Raw genomic sequence first — 21,346 nt, forward strand, 5'->3', positions numbered from 1 at the left:
GGCTTCCTGTTAAGGCTAGGGCTGATTTAAAGGTTTTACTGCTAACTTACAAAGCATTACATGGGCTTGCTCCTACCTATTTTTCTGATTTGGTCCTGCCGTACATACCTACACGTACGCTACGGTCACAAGACGCAGGCCTCCTTATTGTCCCTAGAATTTCTAAGCAGACAGCTGGAGACAGGGCTTTCTCCTATAGAGCTCCATTTTTATGGAATGGTCTGCCTATCCATGTGAGAGACGCAAACTCGGTCTCAACCTTTAAGTCTTTATTGAAGACACATCTCTTCAGTAGGTCCTATGATTGAGTGTAGTCTGGCCTAGGGGTGTGAAGGTGACCGAAAAGGCACTGGAGCGACGAACCGCCCTTGCTGTCTCTGCCTGGCCGGTTCCCCTCTTTCCACTGGGATTCTCTGCCTCTAACCCTATTACGGGGGCTGAGTCACTGGCTTACTGGTGCTCTCCATGCCGTCCCTAGGAGGGGTGGGTCACTTGAGTGGGTTGAGTCACTGACGTGATCTTCCTGTCCGGGTTGGCGCCCCCCTCGGGTTCGTGCCATGGGGGAGATCTTCGTGGGCTATACTCGGCCTTGTCTCAGGGGTAGTAAGTTGGTGGTTGAAGATATCCCTCTAGTGGTGTGTAAGCTGTGCTTTAGCAAAGTGGGTGGGGTTATATTTTGCCTGTTTGGCCCTGTCCGGGGGTATCGTCGGACGGAGCCACAGTGTCTCCCGACCCCTCCTGTCTCAACCTCCAGTATTTATGCTGCAATAGTTTATGAGTTGTGGGGCTAGGGTCAGTCTGTTATATCTGGAGTATTTCTCCTGTTTTATCTGGTGTTCTGTGTGAATTTAAATATGCTCCCTCTAATTCTCTGTATAGCACTTTATGACATTGGCTGATGTAAAAAGGGCTTTATAAATACATTTGATTGATTGATGTGTGCATGTGTGTGTCATCACAGCCAGCATCACTGCAGAGATTAGCTCATTATCAAATTTTCTGAAAACAAAAAAAACATACAGTTTGCATTCAGAGCAGACTCGGACAGGATAGAGCTCAAAGTCTGGTATCTGGTCAGTGAGAGGAGCATCATTAGACCCACCCCCAGCTCCATCCCCATCCCCTACCCCTGCCCAAGCTCCATCCCCAGCCCCTACCCCAGCCCCAGCACCTACCCCAGCTCCATCCCCAGCCCCTACCCCAGCCCCAGCACCTACCCCAGCTCCATCCCCAGCCCCTACCCCAGCCCCAGCTCCATCCTCAGCCCCTACCCCAGCCCCAGCACCTACCCCAGCTCCATCCCCAGCCCCTACCCCAGCCCCAGCTCCATCCCCAGCCCCTACCCCAGCCCCAGCTCCATCCCCAGCCCCTACCCCAGCCCCAGCACCTACCCCAGCTCCATCCCCAGCCCCTACCCCAGCCCAAGTTCCAACCCCATCCACTACCCCAGCCCAAGCTCCATCCCCTACCCCAGCCCCAGCTCCATCCTCAGCCCCTACCCCATCCCCAGCACCTACCCCAGCTCCATCCCCAGCCCCTACCCCAGATCCATCCCCAGCCCCTACCCCTACCCTAGCCCTAGCTCCATCCCCAGCCCCAGCTCCATCCGCCAGCCCTTACTCCAGCCCCAGCTCCATCCGCCAGTCCCTACCTCAGCCCCAGCTCCAGCCCCTACCCCAGCCCCAGCTCCAACCCCAGCCCCTACCCCAGCCCCATTCCCTACCCCAGCCTCAGCTCCTTCCCAGCCCCTACCCCAGCCCCATCCCCAGCTCCAGTCTCAGCCCCTACCCCAGCCCCATCTCCAGCTCCAGTCCCAGCTCCTACCACAGCCCCAGCTCCAGCTCCAGTCCCAGCCCCATCCCCATCTCCAGTCCCAGCTCCATTCCCATCCCCATCTCCAGCTTCAGTCCCAGCTCCTACCACAGCCCCAGCTCCATCCCCATCCCCATCTCCAGCTCCAGTCCCAGCTCATACCACAGCCCCAGCTCCAGCCCCATCCCCATCCCCATTTCCAGCTCCAGTCTCAGCTCCTACCACAGCCCCAGCTCCAGCCCCATCCCCATCTCCAGCTCTAGGCCCAGTTGCAGCCCCAGACTCTGGACAGATGAGCCATAGATAGCCTGAGGATTGATCCATGCTATCTGTATCTGGCTGGTGAAAACAGTCATACTGTAGCAGAGTCACAGTTTCTAAAACACAAACAGACAAGATACACACATGTCAATATGGACATGTCTAAATACTGCTTTTAAACACTGTAGATCGATCTTCAGAACAAAAAAATGGTCACATGCTTCATAGACAACAGGTGTAGACTTTGAGGGAAGGAGAGGGATTGAGTGAGGGGGAGAGATAGAGAAAAGAAAGATAAAAAAAAAGAAAATAGGAGAATTTAGGAAAAGTGTACAACTGATGGGTTCTTGAGAATATATTGAGGGAGTAGAGAGAGAGAGTACATGTGATGGTGTACAGTAGCTGAGCAGTGGTATCTAGCAGCATTATGGTGACAGTCAGACAGAGAAAAGGAGATCAAATAAAGAGAAGTAGAGAGAGAAGTGAGAGCCTACCTGAGCGGTGGTAGCGTGCAGCACCATGGCGACAGTCAGACAGACAGCTGGGGCGAGACAGACGCCTCCTGGCCTCCAGGGAGAGAGCTGCCATCACAGTACCCATAGCAACCACACCAGATGAGACTCCACAAGACAACTAGAGCCTAGACTATACTACGCTAGACAAGACTAGACTCCAACTCGGAATAGAGTAGAAAACTAGATGACTAGAGACTCCAATGAGATGAGATTAGGCTAATCGATACAGGAGTCCTAGAAGAGACAGCTAACTATACACTAGACTCAACTAAAGAATCCTACAAGACAAGATGAGACTTTGAGACACACTGCAGAGTGATCCACTCAGATAATAAACTAATAATAAAGTCAACTCTCAGATAATAACTATTCTACCTGTCATATCAAACTACAGCCCGATAGATCACAGAACAGATTGAACTGACGCTGACAATTGTGTGGAGAGGACAGACGATGTGTGTGTGTATGTGTGTGTGTCACATTTTCTAGTCTGTTTGTAGTTTGTGAAACTGGGCTTGAGTCAGACCCAGATGAAGAGAGAGCGAGAGAGAGAGAGAGAGTAGAGAGAGAGAGAGAGAGTAGACCTGACCTTTCACAAACATCACGCACAGCCACCTCTTTCTTCTCTTCTTCTCTCTCTCTCACCACTGAGTCTCTCTGTCTGCTTCTCCCACTCTGTCCACATTCCTCATGTTTAACATTCCCTCTCCCCTCTCCTGTTCCATGATCACATGTAAAATAAAGCAAATATACAACCTGTAACACGTGTACTTGAGGAACTGTAGAAACTGTTGTAAAAGTTGGGTCTTAACTAAATAGCTACACAAAGTACAAAATTGGTCATATAACCATGCTCATGACAAAATCCAAGCTGTGTAATGACTTACAATACCCACTAGTGGGCGCTAGCACCATGTATGCAGCAGAGCCATGTTTACCAGTCTACAGTTCTGGTATACAGGAATGCTGACTGAGGTTTGTGATCTGATATCTTCAGTCATAATAATCATCCAGAGATGAAACATGAGAGGATTTATCAAATAATAGTTTAGCCTATTTAAAGAATCACATGGAGCGTTACTCAGCTGTTCTAGAGAAACAGCCATGATCATTTAACATGGAGACGCCTCAGAGGAGGAAGGGGAGGATCAGTGAATTCCATAAAAATGTAAATAATGAAACATTTAAAAAGTTATCCTTTTTAGTTAGCTATTATGGTGGCAAAGATATAGGCTGTGTGTAGCGGTTAGCGGTTATGATATGAAAATTTGGCTTAGAAACGTTTTTTCACCTGGTTACAGACAGCTGATGTGTTGTGCACTGAAGTCCACAAGCTAAGGGAAAAGGTGAGAGGAGGAGAGCGTGTAGATGTGAGAAGGAATTATGCAACGAGCAAAATGATCATGCTGTTTGTATGTTTCTACTATGAAAGTGAACTGTGTTTGCGTGTGATCAGTGGTGTATTTGATTCTGTTGACAAACATAACGAAACAGGGATAAACATGCCTGAATTTGACCAATAGAAACTATCGTTTGCAACTGTTGGACTACTGATTACCCCCTAGATCAGTAGGCAAGAGTGTGCAAAGTGGTATTGAATGTGTCATTGTCTGTCACCTTGATTACTAAAATGTTTCTCTCGACCTGTGCACCTACGTTGGAAACTTTCATTTCATTCATAGATCTAATCTTCCTCCAATCACATGATGGGTATAGGGAACATTAGAGTATCATATAGTAGCCTAAACCTATCGATGTTACATTGAGCTGGGTGAATGGAATATGAATGACAGTCATCCAATATGCTGTCATAGAAATAAGGCCATGCTCATAAAAAATGATATCGTCCTCCCTCATCATAAACGTCACCGATCGCCACTGGTGTAGACCTACAATGTGTCACATGGTTGGCTGTTCCTATATTCCTCTTTACTTTCACAGTGTCTCAAGGATGATATAAATTGAAAACAGGAACCCAAATGGAAACAAAATAAACTAATTTGATCACACAGATGTTACTAATGCTTCCACTACAGCCAACTCTATATATAATTTAACTTGGTCTAATAAAAAAAGTTAATGTATTTATTCATTCATTCATTCCAAAATAATAGTCTGGGACCCAATGCCCAGCCACTTTCTGGGTTGCAGCTAGAATTATGGAAGGTAAAGTTAATATGTTCATACACAGGGAGGGTCACCAGGGTTACGGGTCAAGTGGGGTCATTTTACCGTAAAGTCAGATTAATCATGGGGGGTAGTCCTCATATCTTACTTTATCTCTCTCCTCTCACCCTCTCTCCTAACTTAATCTCTCCGAATTAAGTCTAACTCATACCAATCCCTCTTCTACATATTACAATCACTCATTCATACACCACCTCAGCCCCGCAGGTTTAGAGACAGCCACAGCTAGGCAATTAAAGAGAATAACTTTTTAATCACAAAGCTAATTTCTCTTTCTTTGAAATAGTCCCTATCTCTCTTCCTCTGGCCCTGGTTCTCACCTACCTCCACCCCTCTCTCTCATCTCTGCCTCTCTCTCTAATGCTGAAAAAAGTAATAAAAGAATATAGCTCCCCCCTGTCATTCTTATCATCACTCCTCTTTCTCCACCCTTTCTTCTTTTCTCTGTCTCCCTTTTTCTCTAACTCCATCTGTCCGGTTATTTTGAGCCAGAATGTGGCTTAGGGGTGTAATACCCTATAGATCCGTTACCTATCTAGACTGCATGGAATTGTGAATTATGGGGATTTAGACTGTGAACTGCGTAAGCCAACTTTCAAAGGGACTGACTGAGTAAAGAGAGCGAGAGAGAGAGAGAGAGAGAGAGAGAGAGAGAGAGAGAGAGAGAGAGAGAGAGAGAGAGAGAGAGAGAGAGAGAGAGAGAGAGAGAGAGAGAGAGAGAGAGAGAGATATGTTCTTTAAAAAAGCATCTTAACAGTATAGCAACAGTCATAACAGCCCTATTTTTTAACTATTGCCTATCCCTTCTCTGGCCTCTGGAGTTCAGAAGGGGTAGGGGGAGAGAACAATGGCATACACTCAGAAATGCTTTCCCCAGACAGCCCTAGCCTACATAACAGAGGACGAAGAAAGAGAAGGACACACACTTGATGATTCAGCAGTGGCAGAGGGACTGATGAAGGGATGGATGCTATTGGACAGAAGGACAGAAGAGGATTGGGGATAGTTTTACATCTAATCAATGTCAACGGAAGGACAGGCAGACATCTAATTAAATGTATGTCAAAAGACAGACAGAAAGGCAGACAGACAGAATGACTGACAAGCCAAGCCATAACCACAAGTCAGGGAGAATGGCATTACATTGAATGCCATTAAATTACACTGATACTGCAGATATTTGTCTTGGTATTTGTACCAGTACCAACAAAAAAAACATTGATTTAAGAGAGGGAATATAGTGCTGCTGCTTCCAACCTGTCAGAGCAAGATAGACCACAAACCAGACTGGAGGAAACCAGAGTGAGCGTTCCACCCAATGACCCCCAGTGGTGTAAAGTATTTACGTAAAAATACTTCAAAGTTATACTTAAGTCATTTTTTGGGGTATCTGTACTTTACTTTACTATTTATATTTTGACAACTTTTACTTTACTACATTCCTATAGAAATAAATGTACTTTTTACTCCATACATTGTCCCAAACACCCAAAAGTAGTCGTTACATTTTGAATGCTTAGCACAACAGTAAAATGGTCTACTTCACACACTTATCAAGAAAACATCCATGGTCCTGCCTACTGCCTCTGATCTGGTGGACTCACTAAACACAAATGCTTAGTTTGTAAATTATGTCTGAGTTTTGGAGTGTGGCCCTGAATATCTGCACATTTTAAAAACAAGAAAATGGTGCAATCTGGTTTTGTCACGTTCCTGACCTGTTTTCTCTTGTTTTGTATTTATTTCGTATGGTCAGGGCGTGAGTTGGGTGGGTTGTCTATGTGTTGTTTTCTATGTTGGGGTTTTGTGCGTTCGGCCTGGCAGCTGTCAATCGTTGTCCCTGATTGAGAATCATACTTAGGCAGCCGGGGTTCACGTGTGTGTTTGGGGGTGTTTGTATTTCGTGTCAGTGTTCGTGCCACACGGGACTGTCTTCCGGTTTGATTCGCTTTTGTTATTTTGTTTCGTGTAGTGTTCAGTTTATTGTTAATAAATCATGGACACTTTCCACTCTGCGTCTTGGTCCGATCCCTACACCTCCTCTTCAGACGAAGAGGAGGAAATCTGCCGTTACAGGTTTGCTTAATATAAGAAATTTGATAGAATGATTTATACTTTTACTTTTGATACATAAGTATATTTTATCAATTACATTTACTTTTGATACTTAAGTATATTTAAAAACAAATACTTTTAGACATATACTCAAGTAGTATTTTACTGGATGACTTTCCAGAACATGCTCTGTTCTGACCCATGCTGGAAATCAGTGTTTCCCAACTCCGGTCCTCAAGTACCCCAACAGCACGCATTTTTGTTGTAGCCCCTTATTCAACTCATTGAGGGCTTGCTGATTAGTAGATAAGTTGTATCATATGTGCTTGTCCGGGACAACAACAAAAAAAGTGTGCTGTTGGGGAATGAACCTCATGCTGTAAATTAATCTCGCTATCTAGTCTCCCACACATATACAGTAGGTCACTGCCAGAGAAGAGCCTGACACGATGTTGGAGAGACACACAGAGGAAGAGACTACCTGGAGGAGTGAGTGATCCGGTGAGGAAGCCAAAGAAGCAGTGTAGGAAGTTATTCACCTCCTTCTCAATCTTGGTCCTGCACTCGTTCATCCTCACTAGGGTAACTAGGTAACCAGGAAGAAACCAGGTAACCAGGAAGAGGAGCTCAACGGCACCAAATCAGGACCTCCACACGTCTGCTTCTAAAGGAACCCAACGTCATGCACAGTCAAAAACAGTCCAACACCAGGAGAACGCAGCTCAGTCCTGTTGTTAAACACAGCTCTGTCCGGTCTCAGAGAGCATGGGTCGTATTGGTCATTATTGTTCTGTGACAGGCTCAGTTCTGTTTGGTAGTGTGAGTCCCTCGAGTCTGCTGGATACACAAAATCATACGGAGGAAGTCTTGGTCCAGTCTTCTGAGATGCCTAAAGCTCTGAGAGGCACAGTGCAGAATCTAGTATGGACATAATCCCACATAAAGTACCTCAGCCCTCAAAGGTGTAGGTATTTAAGTTATTTTGTAGTGAAGGTCTTTGTTAGGTGAAGTAGCCTACCTCCACTGCCGACCCAGACAACACTACACACCTTCCAACTCTCTCCTTCAGAATCACAGTCCTCTCTCTGTTTCTTCTCTTCTCTCTTTCCTTGTCTTTTCTTTCTCTGGTAGAAAGCAGCGTCTGTCCCTCCTTTCTCTCCTGTGCTTCCTGTGCGTCCAGTTTCATATAACACACAGCAACAAACCACAACACACAACACATGGATGTGATCGCGTCTCCAGTTTCATATAACACACAGCAACAAACCGCAACACACAACACATGGATGTGATCGCGTCTCCAGTTTCATATAACACACAGCAACAAACCGCAACACACAACACATGGATGTGATCGCATCTCCAGTTTCAGTCACTGGGACACACAGCAACAAACCACAACACACAACACATGGATGTGATCGCATCTCCAGTTTCAGTCACTGGGACACACAGCAACAAACCGCAACACACAACACACGGATGTGATCGCGTCTCCAGTTTCAGTCACTGGGACACACAGCAACAAACCGCAACACACAACACACGGATGTGATCGCGTCTCCAGTTTCAGTCACTGGGACACACAGCAACAAACCACAACACACAACACATGGATGTGATCGCGTCTCCAGTTTCAGTCACTGGGACACACAGCCAGTCAGGAAAGAATCACAACAATTCATAAATGTTTGGTTGACTGTTCAGACTGAGAAATCCTTCCTTCCTCTCCTCCTTATCCTCACCTTATGCCCCTTCAATCTCTCATCCTCCTTATATTACACTTATTCATATCTCTCTGCCTCTCCACCTTTTGTTCTACAGTTCTTTGTCAGCTTAAACCTTAAGCTTAAACTTTTTCTCATCCCTCTAACTCACCCCCACCCTCGCCTTCTCCCTCTTTATTGTTCTCTTAGTGTCCTTGATCCTTCATCTCATAAGAATGGATCTACTTTATGAGTCTCTATAATCAGAACAAAATGTAAGACACATGTTCATTTCTCTTAACCTCAATTTACCTTTACCTAAGTGTAATTCAAATGCTCCTCCTTTTATGGTTTGTATCACTCTGATAATAACACGTGCAAATATCATCATCAAAGGACATCATGTACTACTTTCACCATATCTCCATTATCTATCTGATGATGAGCACCACCACACAAGATAAACTCAGACTGACCTACAGTACACAACACAACACTCCTCCTTTTCTCTCATGAATCTCTTTCTCTCTATCACATTTCCCAATGACCACTCACACTCTCCCTGTCTGTCTCCTCTCTATACCTGTCTATCTCTCTCTCTCTCTGACCTATTGCTCTCGCTCTGTCTGTTTCCACTCTCTCTCTTTCTCTCTGTTGATCGTGAACACACTCTCTTACCCTGTCTTGATCATTCTCATTAACCCTCTCCCCAACCTCTAAGTCTCTCTCTCTCTTTCCCTCTGGTACATACAGTAATGCATCTCTGTTTATAGCTGCTGCTCATTAGCTGGGACCTAGGTGAAGGCTAGCTCAACAGCATAATATCACAAACCCCAGGAAAGGGGTTTGTGATATTACACTGTTGACCCTCCTCCCCTTTCCCCCTCTATCTCTGCCCCACTCTCTACCTCTCTCTTTCTCTCCCAGTCTCCATCTCTAGCTGTCTCTTCCTCCCCTTCTATATATTTCTCTTCCTCAACCTCTCTCTCTCTCTCTATCAATTAAATTTCAATATAAGGGGCTTTATTGGTATGGGAAACATATGTTCACATTGCCAAAGCTAGTGAAATAGATAATAAACAAAAGTGAAATAAATAATAAAAAATGAACAGTAAACATTACACTCACAAAAGTTCCAAAATAATAAAGACATTTAACATGTCATATTATGTATATATACAGTGTTGTAATGACGTGCAAATAGTTAGAGTACAAAAAAGGAAAATAAATAAATAAATAAATAAAAGTTTTTACAATGGTGTTTGTTCTTCACTGGTTGCCCTTTTCTTGTGGCAGCAGGTCACAAATCTTGCTGCTGTGATTGCACACTGTTGTATTTCACCCAGTAGATATGTCTTTGTGGGTCTGTGTAATCTGAGGGAAATATGTGTCTCTAATACATTTGGCAGGAGGTTAGCTCAGTTTCCACCTCATTTTGTGGGCAGTGTGCACATAGCCTGTCTTCTCTTGAGAGCCAGGTCTGCCTTCGGCAGCCTTTCTCAATAGCAAGGCTATGCTCACTGAGTCTCTCTACCTCTCTCTCTCTCCCGCTCTATCTCACTCTCCCCCCCCCACCCCGTGCTTTTCAATTGAGATTTTTCAACCTCTCCCTGACCCAATCTGTAATACCTATATGTTTCAAGCAGACTACCATAGTCCTTGTGCCCAAGAACGCCAAGGTAACCTGCCTAAATGACTATCGCCCCATAGCGCTCACATCTGTAGCCATGAAATGCTTTGAAAGGCTGGTCATGGCTCACATCAACACCATCATCCGAGACACCGTGGAACCACTCCAATTCGCATATGGCCCCAACAGACCCACAGATGACGCAATCTCTATTGCACTCCACACTGCCCTTTCCCACTTAGGCAAAATGAACACCTATGTGAGAATGCTGTTCATTGACTACAGAACTGAATTCAACACCATAGTGCCCTCCAACCTCATCACTAAGCTAAGGACCCTGGGACTAAACACCTCTCTCTGCAACTGGATCCTGGACTTCCTGATGGGACACCCCCAGGTGGTGAGGGTAGACAACAACATATCCGCCACGCTGACCCTCAACACGGGACTCCTCAGGGGTGTGTGCTTAGTCCTCTCCTGTACTCAATGTTTATCCACTACTGCTTGGCTGTGCATGACCGCAACACCATCATTAAGTTTGCAGATGACACGACGGTTGTAGGCCTGATAACAGATGACAATGAGACAGCCTATAGGGAGGAGGTCAGATACCTGGCAATGTGGTGCCAGGACAACAACCCTCCCTCAATATCAGCAAGACAAAGGAGCTGACGTGGACTACAGGAAACGGAGGGCTGAGCACGCCCCCATCCACATCGACGGGGCTGAAGTGGAGCGGATCGAGAGCTTCAAGTTCCTCGGTGTCCACATCACTAAGGGTCTATCATGGTCCAAACACACCAACACAGTCGTGAAGAGGGCACGACAATGCCTCTTCCCCCTAAGGAGGCTGAAAATATTTGGCATGGGCCCTCAGATCCTCAAATAGTTATACAGCTGCACCATTGGGAGCATCTTGACTGGCTACATGACCACTTGGTATGGCAACAGCTTGGCATCCAACGGCAAGGTGCTACAGAGGGTAGTGCGTATGGCCCAGTAAATCACTGGGGCCAAGCTCCCTGCATCAAGGACCTCTATACCAGGTGGTGTCAGAGGAAGGGCCTAAAAGAATGTCAAGACCCCAACCACCCAAGTCATAGACTGTTCTCTCTAGTACCGAACAGCAAGCAGTACCGATGCACCAAAATCTCCAGCTACAATAAATAGGATATGTGGTTTCCTGTTTGCCCAAAGCCCAGTGTAGTTCCTTGAGGGCCGTTGTGGTATCGGCTTGAGGGGGACTATACACTGCTGTTACTATAACCAAAGAGAATTCTCTTGGGAGGTAATAGGGTCAACATTTGATTGTGGATGGAATTTATATGTTTAAATGAATGATTAGAATATTCCACCCTGAAACTATATGATTGTATGTAACTGATTAGAATCATCAATGAAATACATTAGAATCATCAAATGATTGTTAATGATGTGTGTAGTGTTAGTCAGTAAAATTATAATGAATGATGTGTGTAGTTTTAGTCATGATGTGTGTAGTTTTAGTCAGAATTAGGGTGAAACAATATAACAATATGTCTCTGAAGTGTCTTAAACACAGACTGTCTGAGCAAGATTCGGTGCCGACCTTGGCTGGGGGCCACTGAGAGTACTTCCCAGGGTCTCCCTATCTTGAGGGAGGACGGGGAGTGATTCTCACAGACTCCCCTAATCTTTGTCGGCTGGGTAGTGGGACAGTGTGTGCGTAGGATACCTAATGTTTGTGTGTGTAAGTATGTGCGTAAGGAGTCAGTTTGTGTGTGAAAGTATGTGCGTAAGAAGCCATTCATAAAATGAATGGTTTTGTACAACTAACGAGCGCTCTCGTAAATAAACTTTCTGACTATCATAGCTGGGCCTCCGTCTGTTTCATTTCAACCAGTTTCTTACACATTCTTACACTTGCACAGTTTAATTGAATTGGGTTTATGAACATTGAGAACATAATTCTCGTAACAGAGATATTGTAGGTCGGGTGAACAAAAGGACTTGAGTTCCTGTACGTTAATCATAAAACATACACCACGCCTTTCTTCTTCGTGGAGAGTTCTTTGTTCCATGTCTGCACGATGTACTGAGAACACTGCTGGCTGTATGGACTGAGACAGTATATCCGGAGAGAGCCCTGATTCCATGAAACAGAGTATGTTACAGTCCCTGATGTCTCTCTGGAAGGAGATCCTCGCCATGAGCTTGTTTACTTTATTGTCCAAGGACTGAACATTAGCGAGTAAAATACTCGGAAGCAGTGGATGGTGTGCACGCCTCCCGAGTCGGACTAGAAGTCTACTCCAAATATCTCTTCTCCATTGGCGGCATCTTGGAGCAGCCTCTAGGATAAGTTCGATTGCCCTGGATCAGTGGTATTTCTGGCTGTAATTCTGGTAAGTTACCGCCGCTCTGATATCCAAAAGTTATTTCTGGCTCTATGTAATAACACAAAAAACATTCTGGGCTAATAATGTAAGAAATAACACACACACACACAAACAATTGTGCTTGGATAATAAAAGGCCACTCTAAAATGTGCAGTTTTGTCACACATCACAATGCCAGAGTTTTGAGGGAGCGTGCAATTGGCATGCTGTCTGCAGGAATGTCCACCAGAGCTGTTGCCAGAGAATTTAATGTTAATTTCTCTACCATAAGCTGCCTCCAATGTAATTTTAGGGAATTTGACAGTACATCCAACTGGCCTCATAAGCACGTGCAACCACGCTAGACCTCCACATCCGGCTTCTTCACCTGCGGGATCTGAGACCAGCCACCCGGACAGCTGATGAAACTGAGGAGTATTTCTGTCTTTAATTAAAGCCCTTTTGTCAGGAAAAACTCATTCTGATTGGCTGGGCCTGGCTCCCCAGTGGGTGGGCCAATGCCCTCCCAGGCACCACTGCCCAGTCATGTGAAATCAATAGATTAGGGCCTAATGAATTTATTTCAAGTGGCTGATTACCTTTCTTAGACTGTAACTCGGTAAAATCATTGAAATTGTTGCATGTTGCGTTTATATTTTTGTTCAGTATAATTTAAGAAATCTGTTCCCAAGTATTCCCACCCATAATAGAGAGACACATGATCGTATACGAAAGTACATTTTCTAAACATTAACAATGATTTATATTTGTTTATATTTATGTGACATCTGCATTAAATGTGGATTTTAAATTGTTGAGATGTCATTAAAAACAAAATTATGCGATTAAGGAAGAGTGGGGAGTGTTTCTCATCATTCTCAAACTGAAAAACATGACTAGAAAAATAATCTAATGGTGACACCTAGTTGCTCATTTACAAAAGGCACAAAGAAAAACAAGAAACTGAATAAGACATGAGAAACCATGAGAAAACATGGAGAAATCATGAAAAAAACATGAGAAATCATGAAAAACCCATGAGAAATCATGAAAAAACCATGAAAAACCATGAGAAACCATGAGAAACCCATGCAAAAACATGAGAAACCCATGCAAAAACATGAGAAACCCATGCAAAAACATGAAACCATGAGAAACACTCTTGAGTGTTTATGTTTCTCATAACCAATGTTTGAAATGATTATGTTTTATTCAAACATTATATCTGTTTGGGATTCTTGCGGTCAATTTGCTGTCTGCAAATTATTTGTAATGATGTTCTGGCCCCCGACCATCAGGTCCAGAAATAAAATCGTCCCACAGCTGAATCTACTTGATGATCCCTGGTCTAATGGAACAGTATGATGTGAACACTGTATATTTAGAGACACGAAGAAGGAGAGGGACGCTTTAGCTGCTGTCTGTTCAATCTGCAATCAGCCACTGAAGTGTAACTAAGAGCTCCAAAATAATGAGCAAAAAAAAAAGGCCATTGATGCATCAAATACAGTGTGTGTGTGTGTATGTCTGTGTGTATGTGTGTGTGTGTGTGTGTGTGAGAACTCTGACCCCTTGGTGAATGTACCGCCCACTACATGTGTATGCTCACCCACAGGGACCAGCAGAGGTCAGGCCAGTCCAGTCTTGAATCCATTCCAGTTCAGTTACTTACTGTTTACACATTCAACTCCACAAATCTGTCCCTCTCTCTCCACCACCTCTCTCTCTCTGTCCTTTCCCACTCTCTCCACTTCTCCCCCACTCACACCCTCACCTGCCACCCTCCCCCACACCCAACCTAACCCCAACCTCTCCACAAATCTGTCCCTCTCTCTCCACCACCTCTCTCTCTCTGTCCTTTCCCACTCTCTCCACCTCTCCCCCACACACCCCCTCACCTGCCACCCTCCCCCCACACCCAACCCAACCCCACCCTCTCCACAAATCTGTCCCTCTCTCTCCACCACCGCTCTCTCTCCGCTCTCTCTCTGTCCTTTCCCACTCTCTCCACTTCTCCCCCACTCACCCCCTCACCTGCCACCCTCCCCCACACCCAACCTAACCCCACCCTCTCCACAAATCTGTCCCTCTCTCTCCACCACCTCTCTCTCTCTGTCCTTTCCCACTCTGTCCACCTCTCCCCCACTCACCCCCCTCACCTGCCACCCTCCCCCCACACCCAACCCAACCCCTCCGTCTTCTCTCCTCACCTTTGTCTGGTGTTGTCCTGCTGGTGATGATCCATTTGACCAGACAGCTCATCAGGGCTTTGCGTGTGAACCGTGGCTTCTGCCATTTCCCAGACTCCTTCACTCTTCCTGGACTTGGCTCCACCCCGTTGGCATCACCCAACAGACTGCCATCCACCACCTTACCATCCTCCTACAGAGAGAGAGAGAGAGAGAGAGAGAGAGAGAGAGAGAGAGAGAGAGAGAGAGAAAAGGAGAGAAAAAGAGAGAAAAAGAGAGAGAGGAAGTCATGAAGTTTAATTACAGACCTGTAGACCACTAGGGAGACAGACAGTGAATGATTATTACTGCAGACCCATGATGATAGATGTGCAACCACAGAGAGGCTCGAGAGAGATAGAGATAGAGATAGAGATAGAGATAGGGTCAGGGTCATCAGATCACAGATTCAATATGAGAACAGACAGATGGGAGGGAACAGAAGGATGGGGGAATTATAGAAAGGAAAGGGGAGCAGGGGAGGTCCTAGGGTGTGTCTCCACCACTAATCCTAAAGCATAGCAGAACAACATTGTCTCTTTACATAAGGATGTTTCAACAAGGTGCTTGTGTGGTCCAAGGGCATTATGAAAGTCAGTGTGGATGGATGAGAGATCTGATAAGAGTGATACAGCTCATTTCCCTAAACTCTCCTAAAACGTCCCCATTGATCAGTCATCTGTCTCGCCCCCCGCCCGCCCGCACGCACACACACACACACACAAACACAGGATTGGCTAGGTCCCCTTGGTGATCGAGGGAAGGAGATGAAAGAGAGAAGATACAGGAGCTCTGTTTGCTCTCTGCTGTGTGGGAGGGAAGCGAGGGATGACAGGGGGAAAAACACAGCGGAGGGGTGTAAACGGCTGTGAGATCCTGGGGGAGTCTGACAACACAGGCACATCCCTCTCTTCATACTGAGAGAGAGAAAGAGAGAGAGAGAGAGAGAGAGAGAGAGAGAGAGAAAGAGAGAGAGATAGATAGATAGAGAGAAGAGCTAGAGAGAGGATGTAAAGGAGTTTGTTCTTGGAGTTTGTTCTTGGAAGAATTGAAGTCAATTATCCTAATGAATACTGCGCTATCTAAGCACGAGCACAGGACGAATAGAGGTTTAGGGGGGAGTATTGGCAGAGAGGGATGAGAGAGGAGGTAGTGGTGAGCTAGAGATATAGAGGGGGGGATAAGGACAAGGGAAAGAGAATGGTGGAGGAATGTGGGAGAGAAAGGGATGGAGAGAAGACTGGAAAAGGGAGAGGGGTGGAGGGAAAGAAAAACGAAGGAGAGATGTAGATAAGTGCAAATAAATGTTGCATGGCTATTTCTGTGTATTTCACAGGAGCATGAGGTGAGGAAGACGAGGGTAGAGAGAGGGAGGTAGATAAGGTAGGAGAGAAATAAGGGAAAACAGAACGAGAGAGAGTGTGTGGTGTGTGAGCGGTGTGTGTGTGCTTGTGTGTGTGGGTGTGTTTGTTCATGTCACATACATTTCCCACTGCATAATGACCACATAAGAAGATGAAGTGACATAATTATACCCATCCTATTATCTGGTAATATTTTTATTGTTGCCAGATTAAGTGTAAAAAAAGCACGCTCGGGGGAAAGGAGCACGCTCGGGGGAAAGGAGCACGCTCGGGGGGAAGGAACACGCTAGGGAGAAAGGAACACGCTCGGGGGAAAGGAGCACGCTCGGGGGAAAGGAGCACGCTCGGGGGGAAGGAACCCGCTCAGGGGGAAGGAACACGCTAGGGGGGAAGGAGCACGCTCAGGGGGATGGAGCACGCTCGGGGGAAAGGAGCACGCTCGGGGGAAAGGAACACGCTCGGGGGGAAGGAACACGCTCGGGGGGAAGGAACACGCTAGGGGGGAAGGAGCACGCTCAGAGGGATGGAGCACGCTCAGGGGGGTGGAGCACGCTCGGGGGAAAGGAGCACGCTCGGGGGAAAGGAACACGCTCGGGGGGAAGGAACACGCTCGGGGGAAAGGAGCACGCTCGGGGGAAAGGAACACGCTCGGGGGGAAGGAACAAGCTCGGGGGGAAGGAACACGCTAGGGGTGAAGGAGCACGATCGTGGGAAAGGAGCACGCTCGGGGGGAAGGAACACGCTCGGGGGGAAGGAACACGCTAGGGGAGAAGGAACACGCTCGGGGGAAAGGAGCACGCTCGGGGGAAAGGAGCACGCTCGGGGGGAAGGAACACGCTCGGGGGGAAGGAACACGCTAGGGGTGAAGGAACATGCTCGGGGGAAAGGAGCACGCTCGGGGGAAAGGAGCACGCTCGGGGGGAAGGAACACGCTCGGGGGGAAGGAACACGCTAGGGGGGAAGGAGCACGCTCGGGGGAAAAGAGCACGCTCGGGGGAAAGGAGCACGCTCGGGGGGAAGTAACACGCTCGGGGGAAAGGAGCACGCTCGGGGGAAAGGAGCACGCTCGGGGGAAAGGAGCACGCTCGGGGGAAAGGAGCACGCTAGGGGGGATAGAACACGCTGGGGGGAAAGGAGCACGCTCGGGGGAAAGGAGCACGCTCGGGGGAAAGGAGCACGCTCGGGGGGAAGGAGCACGCTCAGGGGGATGGAGCACGCTCAGGGGGGAAGGAGCACGCTCAGGGGGGATGGAGCACGCTCAGGGGGATGGAGCACGCTCAGGGGAAGGAGCACGCTCAGGGGGAAGAGATGGAGAAGGAAGAAAAGAAGGACAGGAGCGGATCAGTCTTTCAGTTGGAGGAAATAGTTTTCATTGTGTGAATATTAACAGGAACAGAGAGAGGGGGAAAAGAGAGGAGGAGAGGGCATGCAGGAGGAAGAGATGAAATGAGGGAGAAGATGAGGAGAAGACAGAAGGAGGGGGAAAGAGAGGAGGAAGAGGAGGAGGAGGAGAGACGTACAATGAAGAGGAGAGGAGCAACTCACACCCTGAACTAGCCTTCCTCCCTATCCAGTTCGAGGCTGCTGAATAAAAAATAAAAAAACTTTCTGGATTATTCATACAGTAAGGCCAGTCTACTGTTCAAACACACACACACACACACACACACACACACACACACACACACACACACACACACACACACACACACACACACACACACACACACACACACACACACACACACACACACACACACACACACACACACACACACACACACACACACACACACACACACACACACACACAAATATCAGCCAGGATTCCCTTCTCCTGTTCTCTCTTAATGTTCCAAATGGCTTTGGCATAGGGCAGCACTTCACTGGATCGCTCTGACATCACCACACACGCGCGCGCACAAAAGCATGCATGCATGCATGCACCCACCCACCCACCCACCCACACCCACCCACCCACACCCACCCACCCACCCACCCACCCACCCACCCACCCACCCACACACACACACACACACACACACACACACACACACACACACACACACACACACACATCAGTATACTGCCATTTACCATCAATTATTTAATATTAGTCATCATGTCTTTAGTCCCATTTGTCAATAGATCATGCAAGACATATGTTGTCATTACACAGCGCGTCTCTCTCTCTCTCTCTCTCTCTCTCTCTCTCTCTCTCTCTCTCTCTCTCTCTCTCTCTCTCTCTCTCTCTCTCTCTCTCTCCTCTCTCTCTCTCTCTCTCTCTCTCTCTCTCTCTCTCTCTCTCTCTCTCTCTCTCTCTCTCTCTCTCTCTCTCTCTCCTCTCTCTCCTCTCTCTCTCTCTCTCTCTCTCTCTTCTCTCTCCTCTCTCTCTCTCTCTCTCTCTCTCTCTCCTCTCTCTCTCTCTCTCTCTCTCTCTCTCTCTCTCTCTCTCTCTCTCTCTCTCTCTCTCTCTCTCTCTCTCTCTCTCAATTCAATTTAAGGGCTTTATTAGCATGGGAAACATATGTTAACATTGCCAAAGCAAGTGAAGTAGATAATAAACAAAAGTGAAATAAACAATAAAACATTTACAGTAAACATTACACTCCAAAAAAATAAAAACCTTTAAAATGTCATATTATCAAATCAATTGTCACATGCGCCAAATACAACCTTACATTGAAATGCTTACTTACAAGCCCATAAACAACAGTGCAGTTTTAAGAATTAAATTCCTGAAGAAAAAAAAGTAAGAAATAAGAAAAACAAATAATTAAAGAGCAGCAGTAAATAACAATAGCGCGGATATATAAAGGGGGTACCGGCACAGAGTCAATGTGTCAATGTGCGGGGACACCGGTGTCGAGGTAGTTGAGGTAATTATGTACATGCAGGTAGGGTTATTAAAGTGTCTATGTATAGATGATAATAGAGAGTTGTCTGGGTAGTCATTTGATTAGATGTTCAGGAGTCTTATGGCTTGGGGGTAGAAGCTGTTTAGAAGCCTCTTGGACCTAGACTTGGCGCTCCTGTATCGCTTGCCGTGCGGTAGCACTGAGGATATTTTTGCAGAATCCTGCATGCAGAGTCTCAATTTGGTGTTTGTCCCATTTTGTGAATTCTTGGTTGGTGAGCGGACCCCAGACCTCACAAGCATAAAGGGCAATGGGTTCTATAAGTATTTCTAGCCAGATCCTAATTGGTATGTCGAATTTAATGTTCCTTTTGATGGCATAGAAGGCCCTTCTTGCCTTGTCTCTCAGATCGTTCACAGCTTTGTGGAAGTTACCTGTGGTGCTGATGTTTGGGCCAAGGTATGTATAGTTTTTTGTGTGCTCTAGGGCAACGATGTCTAGATGGAATTTGTATTCGTGGTCCTGGCAACTGGACCTTTTCTTTTTTGGAACACCATTATTTTGTCGAACTGATATTTACTGTCAGGGGCCGGGTCTGACAGAATCTGTACAGAAGATCTAGATGCTGCTGTAGGTCCTCCTTGGTTGGTACTCTCTCTCTCTCTCTCTCTCAATTCAATTGAATGGCTTTATTGGCATGGGAAACATATGTTACATTGCCAAAGCAAGTGAAATAGATAATAAACAAAATATATACAGTGTTGTAATGATGTGCAAATAGTTACAGTCTCTCTCTTTTCACTACTTCTCCCTGAGAGGAGAGAGACAGAGAGATGAAGGGATGGGGAATAAGAGGAGATGCTGAGACATTATAGACCCATCACTAATGATGGAGAGGAGAGCGATGAGCAGAGGACAGGAGAGAGGGATGAGGAGGGGAGCAGAGGGGAGTGGAAGAGAGGAGGGGGAGTGAGGAGCAGAATAAAGAAGAGAGTGATGAGGAGAGGGAGCAGAGGGGAGTGGAGAGCAGAATACCAAAGCAGTGGTGGAAAAAGTATTCAAATGTTATATTTGAGTAAAAGTAAAGATACCTTAATAGAAAATTAGTCAAGCAAAAGTGAAAGTCACCCAGTGAAATAATACTTGAGTAAAAGACTAAAAATGATTTTAAATATACTTAAGTATTAAAAAGTAAATGGAATTGCTCAAATATACTTAAATTCCTTATATTATGCAAAGCATACGGCAGAATTGCCTTGTTTTTATTTATTTACGGATAGTCAGGGGCACACTCCAACACTTAGACATAATTTACGAACAAAGCATGTGTGTTTAGTGAGTCAGCCAGATCAGAGGCAATAGAGATGACCAGGGATGTTCTCTTGATAAGTGTGTGAATTGGACCATTTTCCTGTCCAAATGTAACTAGTACTTTTGGGTGTCAAGAAAAATCTTTAGGAATGTAGTGAAGTAAAAGTAAAAGTTGTCAAAAATATAAATAGTAAAGCAAAGTACAGATACTCAAGAAACGACTTTAGTAGAATTTTAAAGTATTTTTACTGAGGTACTTTACACAACTGTAGAGAAGAGAGGGATGAGGAGGAGGAGCGGAGAGGAGAAGAGGTGGAGAGGAGAAGAGGGGGAGCGGGTGAGAGGAGGGAAGTGGAGGAGATGGTAGAGGGCAGCAGAGAAGAGGAAGGGGAGAGGAAAGGAGCGGAGAGGAGGGGAAGCAGAGGAGAGCGGAGAAGAGAAGTCCTCGTCTGTAGCGTCACAGACGGGTGATTCCATTAACAAGTCATGTGTGATTAACATCCTATCTGGCCACGCTGGAGAGATAGAGAGACCATGGTACATTCTCTATATCTCTCTCTCTTCATCTCTCTAGCTCTGTCCTTCTTTCTGCATGTTTGTGAGTGTGTGTGCCTCTCTCTCCCTCTTCTGCCCTTGTTCCCCACCTCTACTCCTCTCCTTCCCTATTTCCTCCTCTCCTCTCCTCCCCTATTTACTCCTCTCCTCCCCTATTTCCTCCTCTCTTCTCCTCCCCTATTTCCTCGCCTCCTCTCCTCCCCTATTTCCTCCTCTCTTCTCCTCCCCTATTTACTCCTCTCCTCCCCTATTTCCTCCTCTCTTCTCCTCCCCTATTTCCTCACCTCCTCTCCTCCCCTATTTCCTTCTCTCTTCTCCTCCCCTATTTCCTTCTCTCTTCTCCTCCCCTATTTACTCCTCTCCTCCCCTATTTCCCCCTCTCTTCTCCCACCCTATTTCCTCCTCTCTTCCCCTCCCCTATTTCCTCACCTCCTCTCCTCCCCTATTTCCTCCTCTCTTCTCCTCCCCTATTTCCTCCTCTCTTCCCCTCCCCTATTTCCTCACCTC

General features: G+C 46.3%; 1 protein-coding gene across 4 annotated transcripts in view; it reads right to left on the reverse strand.

Moving 5' to 3' along the window:
- Positions 1 to 21,346, reverse strand: part of LOC129826497 (calsenilin-like) — a 68,471-nt gene that overhangs the window by 43,604 nt on the left and 3,521 nt on the right. For all 4 annotated transcript variants that reach the window (XM_055887291.1, XM_055887288.1, XM_055887289.1 and 1 more), the window contains exon 2: positions 14,734 to 14,905. In XM_055887291.1, the coding sequence (XP_055743266.1) occupies positions 14,734 to 14,905 (172 nt within the window). The remainder of the gene's footprint in view (positions 1 to 14,733; positions 14,906 to 21,346) is intronic.

The sequence above is a fragment of the Salvelinus fontinalis genome, chromosome 28 (genome assembly GCF_029448725.1).
Source record: "Salvelinus fontinalis isolate EN_2023a chromosome 28, ASM2944872v1, whole genome shotgun sequence".
Classification (NCBI taxonomy): Eukaryota; Metazoa; Chordata; class Actinopteri; order Salmoniformes; family Salmonidae; genus Salvelinus; species Salvelinus fontinalis.